This window comes from Vicia villosa, linkage group LG4, assembly GCF_029867415.1.
Source record: "Vicia villosa cultivar HV-30 ecotype Madison, WI linkage group LG4, Vvil1.0, whole genome shotgun sequence".
NCBI lineage: Eukaryota > Viridiplantae > Streptophyta > Magnoliopsida > Fabales > Fabaceae > Vicia > Vicia villosa.
In genome coordinates this window covers 61381321-61397951 of record NC_081183.1, presented here as the reverse complement: position 1 = coordinate 61397951, position 16631 = coordinate 61381321, and the positions used below count along the sequence as shown (strand labels likewise).

Here is a 16631-nt window from a genome sequence, read left to right as displayed (position 1 = left end):
TTTACAGATTTAGTGGACTGTAGTAGGATCTATGAAGAGGATAACCTCAAGCTGAAGTCATCTCACTCTCGCGAGTTAGTTGACAAGAAAGGGAAGAAGCCTATGGACCGTGGTAAACCATATGGTAGAGGTAACTATAAAGCTGGGAGTTGGAAGAAGCCTAGTGGGGGAGACTCAAGTGCTCCTGTTAAGTGCTTTAAGTGTGGGGAACCTGGACATCGTGTTCACGAGTGCAAAAGCGAAGAGAAGAAGTGCTACAGGTGTGGTAAAGCAGGCCACATTGCTGTTGACTGCAAGGGAAGGACTGTGACTTGTTATAACTGTGGTGAAGAAGGTCACATTAGTCCACAGTGTCCTAAGCCAAAGAAGAATCAAGCTGGGGGTAAAGTTTTCGCTTTATCAGGTTCATAGACTACTCCAGAGGATCGATTGATTAAAGGTACGTGTTATATCCATGGCACTCCTTTAATTGCAATAATAGATACTGGAGCAACTCACTCGTTTATTTCGTTGGATTGTGCTAAACGTCTAAACTTGGAAATATCTGATATTCATGGAAGTATGATCATTGACACTCCTGCGTCGGGTTCAGTGACTACTTCGTTTGCCTGTTTGAACTGTCCAATTGATATTTTTGGTAGAGAGTTCGGAATGGACTTAGTGTGCCTTCCGTTGGAACAACTTGATGTCATCCTGGGTATGAATTGGTTGCAAATTAATCGGATTCATATCAACTGTTTCACGAAGACGGTTATTTTTCCGAAAGATGTCGGTGTTGAGAGTGTAGCAGCGACTGCTAGACAAGTGGATGAAGCAATGAAGGACGGGGCTTCCGTGTTTATGTTGATTGCATCCATGGAAGTGAAGAAGAAAGTGGTGAGTAGAGACTTACCGGTAGTATGTGAATTTCCAGAAGTTTTTGCAGAAGATGTAAGAGAGTTACCGCCAGAGAGGGAGGTAGAATTTGCTATTGAGTTAGTTCCTGGAACTAGTCCGGTGTCGATGGCGCCGTATCGTATGTCGGCATCTGAACTAGCAGAGTTGAAGAGTCAGCTAGAAGAGTTACTGGAAAAAGAATTCATTCGTCCTAGTGTGTCGCCGTGGGGTGCGCCGGTGTTGTTGGTAAAGAAGAAAGAAGGTTCTATGAGATTGTGTGTGGATTATAGACAGCTGAATAAAGTTACTATCAAGAATCGGTATCCATTACCGAGGATTGATGATTTGATGGATCAATTGGTTGGTGCGAGTGTGTTCAGCAAAATTGACTTGAGGTCGGGATATCATCAGATTCGGGTGAAGACTGACGATATTCAGAAAACGGCATTTAGAACAAGGTATGGCCATTACGAATATACAGTGATGCCATTTGGAGTAACTAATGCACCGGGAGTTTTCATGGAATATATGAATAGGATCTTTCATCCTTACCTGGATCAGTTTGTGGTGGTATTTATCGATGATATTCTAATATATTCTAAGAGTGGTATTAGAACTACTGAAGGAAAAGAAACTTTATGCGAAACTGTCAAAGTGTGAGTTCTGGCTAAGTGAAGTAAGCTTTCTTGGGCATGTAATTTCTAAAGATGGTATTGTCGTTGCCCCAACGAAAGTAGAAGCAGTGTCTCAATGGGAAGCTCCGAAGTCAGTTTCCGAAATCCGTAGTTTCCTTGGTCTTGCGGGTTACTATAGAGAGTTCATTGAAGGTTTTTCAAAGTTAGCGTTGCCGTTAACTAAGTTGACTAGGAAGGGTCAAGCATTCATCTGGGATTCGAAATGTGAAGAAGGATTCCAAGAGTTGAAGAAGAGGTTGACTAGTGCGCCGATCTTGATTTTGCCGAATCCAGCGGAATCTTTTGTGGTATATTGTGATGCTTCGTTGTTGGGATTAGGAGGTGTACTAATGCAGAATCAACAGGTAGTCGCTTATGCGTCGAGACAACTCAAAGTGCATGAGAGAAACTATCCGACTCATGACTTAGAATTGGCAGCAGTGGTATTTGTGTTGAAGTTGTGGAGACATTATCTGTATGGTTCGAGGTTTGAAGTGTTTAGTGATCACAAGAGTTTGAAGTATCTCTTTGATCAAAAAGAGGTGAATATGAGGCAAAGGAGGTGGTTAGAGTTCCTTAAGGATTGTGATTTTGGGCTGAATTACCATCCGGGTAAAGCAAACGTGGTTGTCGATGCTTTGAGTAGGAAGTCCTTGCATATATCTATGCTGATGGTAAGAGAATTGGATTTAATTGAACAATTCAGAGATTTGAGTTTAGTATGCGAAGACACTCCTGTCAGTGTTAAGTTGGGAATGCTGAAGCTGACTAGTGGTATTCTGGAAGAAATTCGAGAAGGTCAGAAAGCTGATGTAGAATTGGTGGACAAGTTGACTCTGATTAACCAAGGCAAGGGAGGTGAATTCAGAATCGACGAGAATGGTATTATAAGGTTTGGTAATCGTGTTTGTGATCCTAATGTTTCCGAATTGAGGAAGAGTATTCTCGAAGAAGGACACCGTAGTGGATTAAGTATTCATCCTGGTGCTACCAAGATGTATCATGACTTGAAAAAGATGTTTTGATGGCCTGGAATGAAGAAAGAAATTGCCGAGTTTGTGTATTCTTGTTTGACTTGTCAGAAGTCAAAGGTTGAACATCAGAAGCCATATGGATTTATGCAACCGATGTTTATTCCTGAGTGGAAATGGGATAGCATATCAATGGATTTTGTTTCGGGTTTGCCGAGAACTGTTAAGAATTGTGAAGCTATCTGGGTCGTGGTAGACAGATTGACGAAGTCTGCACATTTTATACCAATAAGAATGGATTATCCGATGGAAAAGCTGGCTCAATTGTATATTGAGAAGATAGTTAGTCTACATGGTATTCCTTCGAGTATCGTGTCAGACAGAGATCCAAGATTTACATCGAAGTTCTGGGAAGGTTTGCAGAAGGCTTTGGGTACTAAGCTGAGACTAAGTTCTGCTTATCATCCGCAGACGGATGGACAGACTGAGAGGACAATTCAGTCGTTAGAAGACTTGTTACGTGCTTGTGTGTTAGAAAAAGGAGGTGCTTGGGATAGTTATCTGCCTTTGATTGAATTTACCTACAACAACAGTTTTCATTCGAGTATAGGTATGGCTCCGTTTGAGGCATTGTATGGTAGGAGATGTAGAACTCCATTGTGTTGGTACGAAGCTGGTGAGAGTGCTGTGATTGGACCAGAAATTGTACAACAGACTACGGAGAAGATTAAGATGATTCAAGAGAAGATGAAAGCTTCTCAGAGTCGTCAAAAGAGCTATTATGATAAAAGGAGGAAGACACTTGAGTTTCAAGAGGGAGATCATGTGTTTATGAAGGTTACTCCTATGACGGGTATTGGTCGAGCTTTGAAGTCAAAGAAGTTGACTCCGCGTTTTATTGGACCATTCCAAATTTCGGAAAGAGTGGGAGAAGTGGCATATCGTATTGCGTTACCGCCAATGCTTGCCAACTTGCATGATGTATTTCATGTGTCTCAATTGAGGAAATACATTTCGGATCCGTCCCACGTGATCCAAGTGGATGATGTGCAGGTTAAAGACAACTTAACGGTTGAAATGTTACCTGTGAGGATTGAAGATAGAAGACTGAAGCAATTGCGGGGCAAGGAAATAGCTTTAGTCAGAGTAGCTTGGGAAGGACCAGCTGATGGAAACGTCACCTGGGAGTTAGAAAGCCAGATGAAAGATTCCTATCCGGAACTATTTGCTTGAGGTATGTTTTCGAGGACGAAAACTCTTTAGTGGGGGAGAGTTGTAACATCCCGAAAATTCTTATTTAATTAATTTAATCAAGTTTTAAATTAATTATGGGGAATTAACATTTTGTTGAATTATGTGGAAAAATAATGAAATGTTAAGTCATCGGGCCATGCAGTGGAATTAGTAAAGTGGAGGTGTAATTGTGTAAGAGCCCATTTCTAATTTTATGTTTTTCATAAAATAAAGGAAAACAAGAAGAGAAGGGAAAAATTAGAACGTGAAAACCAGAAGCTGTGAGAAGAGGAACTGAAGAGCGTGAAGGAGAGCCAAAGAGGAAGAGGAACCAATTCAAGAATTTGGCTAAGGTAAGGGGGGATTCTTCTCATTAACCTCTATTATGGGTTGTATGAATGATTCGATGGAATTTGTATGTTAGGATTTCGAATTGGATTATATGTCGGGTTTGGGGTTTTGGGGTTTATAGAACTTTGATTCAATTTAGGTTGTGAATGATGATTGGTGTTGAATAATGATGTTAAACATGATTAGAAGTATGTGTAAATGTGCAATTTATGTTGTATGTGTGGTTTATTTATCTGAAATTCGTACTGGTATGATTTGAGAGCATTTGGGAGGTATAGAATGCTGTTTTCTGCAGGTTGGGGTTTCTGAAATCGCCGGTTCGCGCCGTGTGCACAGGGTTGGCGCCGCGAACAGGTGGGCAGAATTCCAGGATGTTGTGATACGCACAGGTCGCGCCGCGTACCTGTGTTGGCGCCGCGAAGGCGTAACTTTTTCTCGTTTCGCGCTGCGTATAGGTGCTTGCGCCGCAAACAGCTTGGCAGAGAGCCAAGGATTTTTAGAACGCTCAGTTCGCGCCGCGAACCAAGCTTGGCGCCGCGTGCTGTGTTGTTTGGGATTTTTGTTAAAGTTTAACGATGTATAACCTTTTAACTGTTAGTCTGTCTGATGTCCCGTTTCGAACATAGTGAGGCTAATTCAGTGATTTATGCAATAAAATAGTGTTTGAGTTGTGACTCGAATTTAATTTAAACACTTGACTTAATTGGTTGTGGTGGTTTATATTGTTATTGCATCGGTTGATGATTATGATTGTTCAGTTGTTTGGTGTTGATGATTAGCATGCGGTATGTGATGCATGCATTTCATAATCATGTTGTGGGCTGTATCCCTTATGGTGGTGGGACAGCGGTAGCTAATTCCCATTGTGTGGAATTGGTGAGAGAAGTAGCCGAATCTTTATGGTGGTGGATCGGTGAGATGGGTTATCCCATGTTTGGTACCACATGCATTTAGTTGCATTGCATTAGGTTGTTGTGTATAATTGTAACATGAATGGAAGTTGTCCAATGTTATAATTTGTGTGTATTTTAGTATGAATGACTGTAATTGACGAATGTTGCTATATTATCTGAATATAATTGATTTGGGTGAATAATGTATGGATGAAGTTGTATTGTTTATATACCTATAACATTTGTTAATGCGAATGAAACTCACCCTTACTGTTGTTATTTTTCAGATTGAGGAGTAGCTTGTGTACTTGGTGAGGATTAGCTCGTCAAGTAGTTCGTAAGAGTCAGTTGGGTCTGTGTCATGCTCTGGTCGTGTAACACCGGGAACGTTATTTTAGAATTGGCTGATAGACTTCTGTTTTGTTTATGGTTTATGGTTGAATTATGAGTCTTCGACTCCAGATGTTTGATTATTCAGTTGTTAAGAATATTCCGCTGTGTTAACATGCTACCTGAATAATTTTTGGTTTATCGTTCCTTTATGGCATGACATGAATATTGTTTATTTTGTTGGCGTTGTAATACTCTTCTTCATGTTTTACTCTGATTTTAATGTTAATTTTTCCGCGGGGTTTAGAAGAGTGTTACATCGGGAGCAGCCTCAAAGGGTGACCTGGGTATCCGCTGCACGAATCCGAACTGACGCATGCACCGCTCAGGGAGATACCGAACCATGATGTCGGTCCCGCATGCCAACCAGCCTGAATATAGAGCAATGCCGTCAAAGGGGACAATCTGAGCGTAGTCGACGAACGGCCTCCAGGTGACGTCGTCGTGCATCGTGCGGTCCAAGTACAATCGGTATGGTCCCACCGCATCGTTCCCCCTCTGGAGAGTGTATCTGGCGGCCCTAGGCATGGCGTCCACATATGCAGGATCGTAGCGGAAGCCGTGGATGCGGGAGAAGTTGGAGATGATCCACCTCTGAAACACAAACACGATAATGTATTAAAAATAAATACGAAACAAAAATAAATAAATAAATACGATAATGTGTTAAAATAAAACGTACCGTAAGTAGTGTGCAGGATCCGACCAACTGCCTCGTCCTCCAGTTGGAGGCCTCATTCAGCTTCTGGTAGAGGTATGCCAGAGTAGCTGCCCCCCAGTTCCATTGGTGAACGGTATCCAGGTCCATGAAGTAGCGGAGGTAGGTTACGTCGACATACCTGGCACTCTTGTCCACAAAGCATGCAGCGCCTACCACATGCATGTACCAGCACCGGAGAGCGCAACCGCGGTGATAGTGTGTGAACAGCTCGTCACCCTCACCCTTAGCCTCGGCAGCCGCGTCCAGATGGTGCTCAAAATAAGTGCTCAGTGTGGTAAACCGGACATGAGGCCCAGAAGTCGTGACGCACTCAAAGTGAGCAACCTCGTGCTCCATGCCCAAATAGAGCGTCATCCACTCAATGGCCTCGACCCTCTGGATCTTGGAGTGGGTCAACAGCGGCCCCCTAATCGGCAGGTGGAGAAGACACTGCACGTCATGCAAGGTGATCGTCATCTCCCCAACCGGCAAGTGGAAAGAGGACGTCTCCTTGTGCCAGTGCTCCACAAATGCCCCCTGCATGCCGGTGCTGATGGTGGTGTACCCCGTCATGCAGAGCCCGCTAAGCCCTGAACCTCGCACATGGTCGTTAAACCACTCAGCTGCTGGTTTAAACAGACTGAAAATCTTGCGGGCGTGGTTCACCATTTTCAACGGCTCTCTCTCCTGTTACAAAAAAAAACAAAGAAGCGACATATATTAAATAAGCGACATATATTAAATAAGCGACAAATAAACGGTTAAATTATAAAAAATGGTGACAAATAAACGGTTAAATTAAAAAAAATACCTCTCCCTCCCAGATCCGCCGAGCGACGTGATCTTGGTAGTGAATCAGCACGGAAGTGTCAAAGGGCCCTCCCGGATAGCTGTCCCCCTCCTCATCCTCCTCCCCGGTTGGAGGGTCAACATCCGGTACCCCCTCCGGCTCGTGGTATGGCACTGGCACCTCCTCCTGCTCCTCCTCATCCTCCTCTCGCTGGCGGGAAGAAGATACCCGAGCCAGCCGACTCCTAGATCCAGATGAAGAGGTACCCTCTCCCACGTCCTCGGGTACTCGCACACATCGTCCCCGGCCCCGCCCCCGTCCCTGTGTCGACGCCAGCTGCGCCGCCGCCAGCTCGCGTCTAGCCGACGCAGTCTGGGTCTCCCTACCCTGTCTAATGCGTGCTGGTTGGTTGCCTGACATGTTCCTATAAACAATTGAAATCGATTAATATGCGAGACAAAATAAAAAACTAAAAAATTTGAACTTCTGATACAATTCGGAAGTTCATTTCCGAAAACTGGGATGGAGGTGTTTTCGGAAATGAACTTCCGAAACACCCCTGCGATGGAGTTTTCTGCAACTTCCATGGCAGACCCCAAAACCAAACATAAAACCAATTCAAAATGCTTCTAAACAACCTAAATACTACTAACAACCTACCCATATATCATTTATGCAATTGAAACCCTAAATAACATGCATTTGAATAATGAATCTAACAAATTCAAAACTTACAAATTGAGTGATTTGAGGGCTTTTGAATGTTGTATAGCAATGTGATTTGAGCCTTGATGCAGCCTTGGAATTGTGTTTGCACAAATTTTCGCCTTTGCTTGTTTTTGATTTGAGTTAGGGTAAATGAATGGGGGAGGGGGAGTGTTTTGATAAATCTGCAGAACGCGCGGTATTTCGGAAGTGAACTTCTGAAATGCTATTTTCGGAAATGAACTTCCGAAATAAGACAATTTAAAAAAAAAAAAGGCGCTTTCGGAGATGCATCTCCGAAAACACCTTTTTCTTGCATTTCGGATATGCATTTCCGAAGTCAGGGGTAGTATGGGGTTTTCACCAGAGGTGGACTAGAAGGTAGGGAGGTGGCCAAAGAATTTTCCAATTACAATTGATCTAAGTTTTATCAAATCACATTTATCAAGTATCGTGACACGACACCAATTAGAGTGGCATGTACATTCCTACAGATTGATACGATCACTTTCAATGTTTTGTTTTCAAATAATTTATGTTTGCACAAAGTAAAAAATGTACCGAGTAAAAGAATAAATGTAACCATTTTATAAAATTGTTCGATTCAAAATAAGTGTCGTTTTTACAAATAAAATTTATTTTAAAATAAATTTCATTTTTACTTTTCAATGTGAAATGATTGCTATTTTTTCAATTATGTCATTTAATTATTACTTTCTACACTATCTCCAACACATTTATAAAGTTAATAGTAGAAATACAATGTTTATATTTTTTTTTAATCTATATGCAAAAACTTTAAATAACATAGATTTTGAAATAGAGAGAGTAATAATTACGGCTAAAATTGATACAAATGAATTAATGTTGCATTGAGTTTTTAAAACAATACTTATTTTTTAGACAAATTTTCTAGACTAAAAAGACATTTATTTTTACAAGTTGTACTCTACATCATCATTACTTTTCTCATTTTTGTATAATGAGTTACCTTTTCAAATCGAAATTTTTTAACTCTTGAGGGGTAAGAAACATCGTAACCCTTCCACGTGATACACATGAATAGATCATGTTTAAAAGCCTACTAGTCTGCTTTGTTACTATTAATTATTATTATTTGCACATGAGCTTTGCTTTGCTTGTTTCTTTTGGTGATACAGTTCACGAGATTAATGATCACCATTTAAAATTGATTCATTTCCTCTCACGTTTCTAACAGCCACTTTTGATTGAATGTGCTTGACGCCGGGTCTTTGCTGTGGAATCATATTTTAATCTACCCCATTAAACATTCATGTTACAAGAGGATTTGTTAATAACAGTACAAAGAAAGTCGTCATTTAGAAGAAATGTTGAATGATTTTCATGAAAATATCTGAATTACTTAAGGAAAACGTATTTATTGCTTTTTGAATATATCAAGAAAGTCTGTGCCGTATTAAGCAAGTCACAAGAGTGATTGATCTATCAAAAGTCAGTCAAGAGAAGGATACACAGAAAAATAGTTTTAAAGAGTAGAAAAGCAAAGTTTTAATTAAAAATAGAAATTGTTTTCAGAAAATAAACAGAGTGAAATACATTCTTGATTTATCGAGAACAAAAAATAAGCCGGCAATTTAAATTTACTTAGCATCCAAATAAAAGACAATGAAATTGTTTATAATACACCTGTTCAAAAATTGCACATTAAATCCGCAAATAGTGTCGATAAATATGAATGTAAGCTTACATTATAAAGAGTCTTTCCTAGTTGAATACAACTCAACTCATCCGGTCAAAGCCTCAAGGAGCACTCAGCAAACTCAAGAAGCCCGTCATACCGATAGCAATTTCTCATATCAATAGCTTCTCAATAGCATCCTGCATGTCAAGAAAATGTTCAAAATGAGTGTTCAATTCAACATGATAACAAGTAGTAATATAGTTGGCAACTAGCTGAATACTGTTAATCCAAAACATGGCGAATACCTTTAGTTGTTGTATTTGAGATTTCAATTGACTTCCCTCATTAGTTGTCACAGAACATGCAATCACTGGCCGGGTAACACCACATGCTCGTCCTAGTGCTTGTTTTGATGTGACAAATACATAGGGAACATTCTAAAATTGAAATAATTTTTCATGGTTAAATATTAAAATCCTAAGAACATGAATGTATAGAAACAGTAACAGATGAAGTAGTGAAGATATAGGACAATGTAAATCCCAGTTAAACAGCATACATGAGTGAGTCGGTTTTCAAGATGAAAATAACATCCATGACTATAAAACGGCTACTAATAAAACAATATCCATCAAATCGTCGACACCAGAGTTCATAGTGAATAGGCATTACATGATTACCACAGATAGATAGTATATTAAGATTATATCATTACATATAACAAAAAAATCTAAAGTACAGATTTCAACTGAATAGCTAGTTTGTCATGGTATTAAAATGTATATCCAACATGAACACACATTAACACAGAGCATATAAACCAGGGGCGGAGCTAAGGCCCAGCTAGCCCTGGACAGGCACCCGGGCTCAAGTATTCCAATTTAATAGTCGTTTAATTAAGCGCAAAATTAGTAAAAATAAGGTGTGAAAATTAAAATAGATAAATAATCAATAGTGTCTCCTGGCTCCGTCACTTTAAACTAGTTATTTATATCCAGATTATCTTATAATATATGAATCTAGGTATTCAAGGGAGTTAACCTTATCCTCAGCAAGTAAAGGAAGATGAAGAAGAATCTCGAGGGGTTCAGCATCTGCGGCCATGACAACAAACTCAGAAATGCCTCTGTTAAGTGTCTTTGTAGCTGAAAATAAAATAGAACAATAAATTAACACAGAAACGTTAGAAGAAACAATCAATCAAAAATTAAACAGAAAGGCATACATACCTTCATTGGCACCCTTTTTGAGCTGTTTGTAATTAGCAGCTTGTTGAACAAGATCCATTATTGTTATCGTAAGCTGTGCATCAGCCAGAGGATATGCTTTTGGATTCACTGTTTCTCCTGTCTGCAAAGCAAATTCAAGGAATCAGAATTACGGGTGATACCAATAACTTTAACAGGAGAAGAGAGAATAAAAGAAGGTACCATTTTTGTTTTCTGTAGATTGGTCGAAGAAGAGAAGGGTTAGGGTTTTTCGTAAGGAAGAGCGCGCAGCAGGGTTTATGAGAAGCGACGCCAACTGGAAGTAGTTAGAAATTCCGGGCTTCCCACTTTCTAGGGCTGTTTTACATGTCAGGCCCATTACCAGTAACAAAACCGTGTATGTGCACGAGTTCTAGTCTAGTACACGCATTTGTTTATATAATATATTTATTTTAAATAAAAAATTAAAAAATATTTAAATGAATATTAGATATTTTTGTGGATAAAAATATCAATAATAAATTTCTTCTCAATAACTTAAAATTTAATACAAATAATTATTTTTTTATCAAATATATAATCAACACTCCTATATGGGAGAAGGTTTTTCCAAATAACTATTTTTTTACCAAATAAATAATTATTTAATACAAATAAGTTTATACCAAATGAAATAAATAAAAAAACAACTATTAAAAAAACTGAAATAAAAAACAACTTTATGAAGAAGATATTGTGTTTTTTAATAGATCTAGTTTTTTATTTATTTATTTTGGAATATTTGTTTATGAATGAATACTGAGTTTTTTATTTGAAAATGTGTAGTAATTTTTTATTTGGAAACATGTATTAAAGAGTGAATATTGAATATTGTGATTATGTTGTTAGTTATTGTCTACTATATCTAGGAAATATGTCAATCTTCTTTGTACTGAATCTCAAGTGTTAGAAAAAAAAGAAGGAATTACAACAACAACAAAATTGAGAAGAAACTTAAGAACAATAAGTAAACAATAACTAAACAAATAAAATTTAATATATAGTGAATTATTTTGAAAATAAAAAAAAAATTGTATTTGAAATTGTTAGCATAGATAGTAGCTTATTTCCTTTTTATTCTTCTTCTAATCCTAGCCACACACGTGGAATGTTAGTTACATATTGGTTATTGCTTATTGAATATATACTAATACTGTACCATTCCTTTATTCAATGAATAATAGAAGAATTCTACCTTTCTATCATCTTCTTCACAGCATATGTTATCACCATTGTTATTCATTCTTTCTTTCTTTCATGGCTTGCGTGCTTGTTTCACTATGCCATTATCATGGTATCAGAGCTACTAAGCTCTGGTAGCCATTGATTCCTTATCTTTCTTTCCCTTTCCCGATGCTCTTCTCCTTCTGAATTTCTGTAATTTACAGATTCGTCTTCTCTTCATCTTTTCTTTTCATCGGAGTTCTTCATTCTCAATTCATCAATGGCTTACCCAACTTACCAAGATTTTTCTACCAATTCTTCAAACCCTTACTATCTACACCCAAATGAAAACCCAGCACTCGTTTTAGCTTCTCCATTACTGGATGACAAGAACTACCATAGTTGGTCAAGATCAATGCATATTGCTTGGATCTCTAAGAACAAGGAGAAGTTCATTGGTGGCTCCTTGCCCAAACCTCCAACTACTGATCCCCTTTATGCGCCATGGATTCGATGCAACACCATGGTTCTTGCCTGGCTTCACCGCTCAATTTCGGAACATATTGCCAAATCAGTTTTGTGGATTGATAGTGCCACAGGTGTATGGAAGAATCTACAAACTCGTTTTTCTCATAGTGATCTGTTTCGCATATCTGACATTCAAGAGGATTTGTACAAGCTACGACAAGGTAATCTTGATGTTTCTAACTACTTTACTCAACTTAAAGTCCTTTGGGATGAACTCGATAATTACCGTCCTATTGTTGCGTGTTCTTGCGTCATCCCATATTCTTGCGATGCTATTGCATCCATTCAGACTTACCGTGCTCAAGATTGTGTTATTAGGTTCTTGAAAGGATTGAACGAGAAATTTACTCATTCAAAATCCCAGATAATGATGATGAGTCCATTATCGGACATTGATAAGGCATTCTCTTTGGTCATTCAGCAAGAACGGGAAATGCAAAGTTCTATAGCAGCCACGATTCCTACTAGAAATAATAATGAGGAAACTACTGCATTTCAAGTACAAACCAATTCAGGAAGCTATAATGGCAAGCCTCTATATTCAAAGAACAAAACACAAGCACTTGCAGGAGCTAGAGGTCATAGCCGTGTTTGTACACACTGTGGAAGAACAAACCACACAGTGGAAACTTGTTTCTTGAAGCATGGGTTTCCACCTGGTTTTAAAGGCAAGAACAAGTCACAGAGTGCTGGTACCAATAATCATTCCGCTGCTGTTTACGGTGATTTCCGGTAAACAACCGCTAGTCTTCCAAACTATAATAAATATGATTTGGTTACTCGCAGGATCGACTAGATTGATCCTAGGACACATAGTCAAAAAGATTGTTATCAATGTTCATTTGAACCATATTCATGATTCGTCTTCGTCAATAAGCGTTGTTCGATTAAAGAACTAGTAATCTTGATAATCACTTTGTTATATGTAAGTATGATTTCAATGAAAAGATAAGTAACATAACATATGAAACTAAAAGGACTGTTAAAACGTAAAGAATCTTAGAATGCAGAAACGTTAAAGACTTTGAAAGTAAATAACATGAAAGTAATTCGAAAGTAAATGACATTAAAGTAAAGATACAGAAATGTAAATGGCAAGAAGTAAATGGAATGCAGTAATTCTGAAAGATATTTGAAAACGAAAGATAATACACATGTATTAAAGTGGTGGTGTCATACGTACATTTTCTCAGCGAACTCTTTCTCTTAACACTTGATACTTGAGTAAATATGTGAGTGATTTGTACAAAATGAACACACAGAATCCTAACATTAAGACTCCTATTTATACTAGTTTCGACCTTAACGGTCCTACACTAATCTGCTGCCACGTCTCTCATAAGAACTTCCAGCGACGCCATCTGTTACTTGGACAGTTACGAAACCGTCTTCGAATTTCAAATCTTCCCGCCTGAGTCCGTCTTCGACGCGTGGCAGTGTATTAAAAACACTACGAAAACACGCTAAGTAGTAATACTTGAATATATTTTATAAATTTTGTCTAAGTCCCCGAAGACACATACTTTCACTAGCTTTCAGTATTCATTATCTTCATAACGAACTTAGAAATCTTTATTCTCGAAGCATGGCCATCAGTAGCCATTCTTTTATTTTTAAGGGATGGCCATCAGTAACCATCTTTCCTTCGATTTTCCACTTCTTCGAAGGACAAATATTACAAGACGAAATCTTCAGCTAACAAATTGCCCCCAATAAATGCCTGTTTCGAAAATCAACAGAAATAGGCGTTTCTTGTCATCATAAGATTTCGTTTCTTATTGATCTTTGAGAGTTCCAAGACTGCTGACTAACGTCATAATCATTGATGACCCTGTTCCCGAAACGTCTTGTCATTTTCAAAGATGTCTTCCCATAACTTACATTCCCACGTTTTTGACCTTACTTCTTGATCATTACTCCTACATACTAGGAGTGAAGCTAATTTATTCGACCGCCGTCGGATTAAATCACCAGCCGCCACGTGTTCTTTGGGTTTTACCCAAAAAATTTAAAAAGGGTTTCCGTTAAACCTTTAAATACTTGGTCTTGCACTTCTATACAACCTTTCATTCCTATTTCTTCATCTTCTTCAACAGAAAAACCAACATCCTCAATCTTTTCAAAATCTTGCTTTCTCAATCAAAAATCTCTCTATGGCTTCATCTTCAAATGTTCTTCAACCTGTTCTGAAGCTCCAATCAACAACACGGTCTGGGGAACAAGAGCACATTCCAAACCCTAACACCGAAGAAGTACGCACTATTTACGCTTCCCAGGTAATCATTCCCTTTGAACTTTCTGGAAAATCTCTTGCTTTTATGGGTCCGTTACCAGGTGAAAATATTTCATCTCTGAATAGATTCTTCCCTGCTTATTACAAGACTAGACCATTAGTTAGCAAAACTAAGATAGATGAAGATGGCTGTTCTCCCTCAGGAGAATCTGCTAACATTGAAGAAACTTCAACTGTAACCCCTTTGGCTTTGACGAAAATTAGGTTAAACTATATGACCAACTTTGTAAAAGTGTTTAGGTCAATTCCTTTAGCCAAAGATCCTGATTTGTACTATGCCTGGTTAGAAAAAGTAGAGAAACAGAAAGAATCCTTCTGGAAATCGTTAGGAATATATGATTTGATTCAACTGTCAAAAACAGGCTTAGAATATAACCAACCCATGCTAGTAGCAGCGGTTCACTTTTGGGATGCTTCTCACAACACTTTCCATCTCCCATGTGGAATGGTTACCCCCACTCTTTTCGATGTGGCTGCGATTACAAGACTTCGACCAACTGGCGAAACCTTCGATCCCAATGAGATGGATACTGATACTATTGGTTTTAATGACTCGCTAGTCACTTATACTGCATTCATCCAGAAGCACCATATCACCATCGAAACGGCAGTATCCGATGAAGAGCATATTGCTTTCTTAGCGCTATGGCTCTCACGATGTGCCTTCTGCTCAAGATCCATACAAGTTGCAAAGAGATACCTTTGCATGGCTAATCAGTTGCATGCTGGAAAAAAGCTCAACCTCAGCCAACTGCTTTTAGGGTTTCTTTATGAAAACCTCAGCGAAGCTGCAAACCTTACCAAGAATTACAAATCCGGTACTTTGCTTTATGCTGGTCCTTTCTGGCTATTGCAACTGTGGCTTAACGCTACATTCGAAACTCATCTTCCCTTTCGAGGAAACGTCAATGAGGAAGATAGCAAAATCAAGAATCGAACTATAGAAGGGACCAGGTTAGCTTACCTAACTCCAAAAGAAGAAACTGGGAAGCTTCGTGAACACTTTCTGGCGTATTCAATGATGTTTGCCCAGCGTAATCAGTTCGATCCTTCTATGGCCCCGTTTGTACACAGAACAATAGGTCCCGAATGGTTTACTCGAAAATTCCCATCAACATCTCAGGATCAACAAACTGAGTCTATGGAAATTTGGGAAGCCTTTCTGACTCCAAGGTTATTTTCTCATCGCCTTCGACCATCAAAAGGTCAATGTATTCTCGTGTGCTATCAACCAAATTTGGTCTCGAGACAGTTTGGGTTGGTTCAAATAAAACCCAAGTGCTTATATGAGAAAATGAGCCATATGTGTTTCCATACCTTATACTTGACTGAAGGAGAATGTGAAACAAAAATCAACAAATACGTTGGCACCACCAATTTTTCTCCTGTTCCTTTCGAACCTGCTTTTTACTCTACACCAGATTTTCACCAATGGTGGACGGATTATTATAGCTCCCAAATCTTTGATGTCGATAGTCTTGCTCAAGAACTAACTGCAGCTTTTGCTGATGTGCAGGAGAATTTTCACAAAGGTACTTCAACTCATATTAAAGAAATCCAAGCTTTTCAAAAATTCTTTGAAACTATCTACAGGCCTGATGATCTTAGTCGGACCGTTCGTGAGGCTGCAGTCATTTTGCGCGAAAAGTTTTCCGCCAAACTGGATAAGTTGAAATTGCCCTCGTATGTTCGACCAGAACTACGTTATGAAGTGGCTTTCAAACTTAATCCTCCAAAATTCCCTCCACTGCCAAGTGCGGATTTTGGTGTGGCTTTGAGCCCTCCTTTTCCAAATTGGTTTGTGTGTGGCAACGTTCTAAAAGACCTTCAAAACAGTACTAAAAAACGCGCCGAACGAGTGGTTCCGACTAAGCATACCTTGGATACTTTCAAAGGACATCTACATATAGATCTTGAACATGTTCGTGTCTTGACTCCAATACCTGAAGGTTTGGATTCAGACAATCTTTTCGACTGAATTTTCTTTTCTTTGCTGATATACTGATTTCAGTTTCAACTACAGCTGTTGCACGAAGGAGGAAGATTAAGGAAGCTCCTGCCCAAAAGGATTCTGGGACATCTAAGAGTAACAAACCAAGTGAGAGTGACTCCATCGTCACTGACAAGAAGCCCACGGTACATACCCATCTCAT

The 16631-nt window shown here is 39.0% G+C and overlaps 1 protein-coding gene across 1 annotated transcript; it reads right to left on the bottom strand.

Annotated features, from left to right (window-relative positions):
- Positions 1 to 9187: 9187 nt before the first annotated feature.
- LOC131599205 (uncharacterized) lies at positions 9188 to 10835 on the bottom strand. Its single transcript, XM_058871650.1, has 5 exons — positions 10677 to 10835; positions 10476 to 10596; positions 10288 to 10391; positions 9552 to 9683; positions 9188 to 9443 (listed from the first exon to the last, which is right to left on the bottom strand). Exons 1-5 carry the CDS (start codon positions 10677 to 10679, stop codon positions 9417 to 9419), a joined length of 387 nt encoding a protein of 128 aa, XP_058727633.1. The 5' UTR covers positions 10680 to 10835; the 3' UTR covers positions 9188 to 9416.
- Between the last annotated feature and the right edge of the window lie 5796 nt (positions 10836 to 16631).

Coding starts and splice junctions, on each gene's coding strand:
- LOC131599205 (XM_058871650.1), bottom strand. Junction 9,684..10,287: donor CTTTACTTGCTGAGGATAAG/GTTAACTCCCTT, acceptor TTTCAATTTTAG/AATGTTCCCTATGTATTTGT. Junction 9,444..9,551: donor CTCAAATACAACAACTAAAG/GTATTCGCCATG, acceptor CTTGACATGCAG/GATGCTATTGAGAAGCTATT.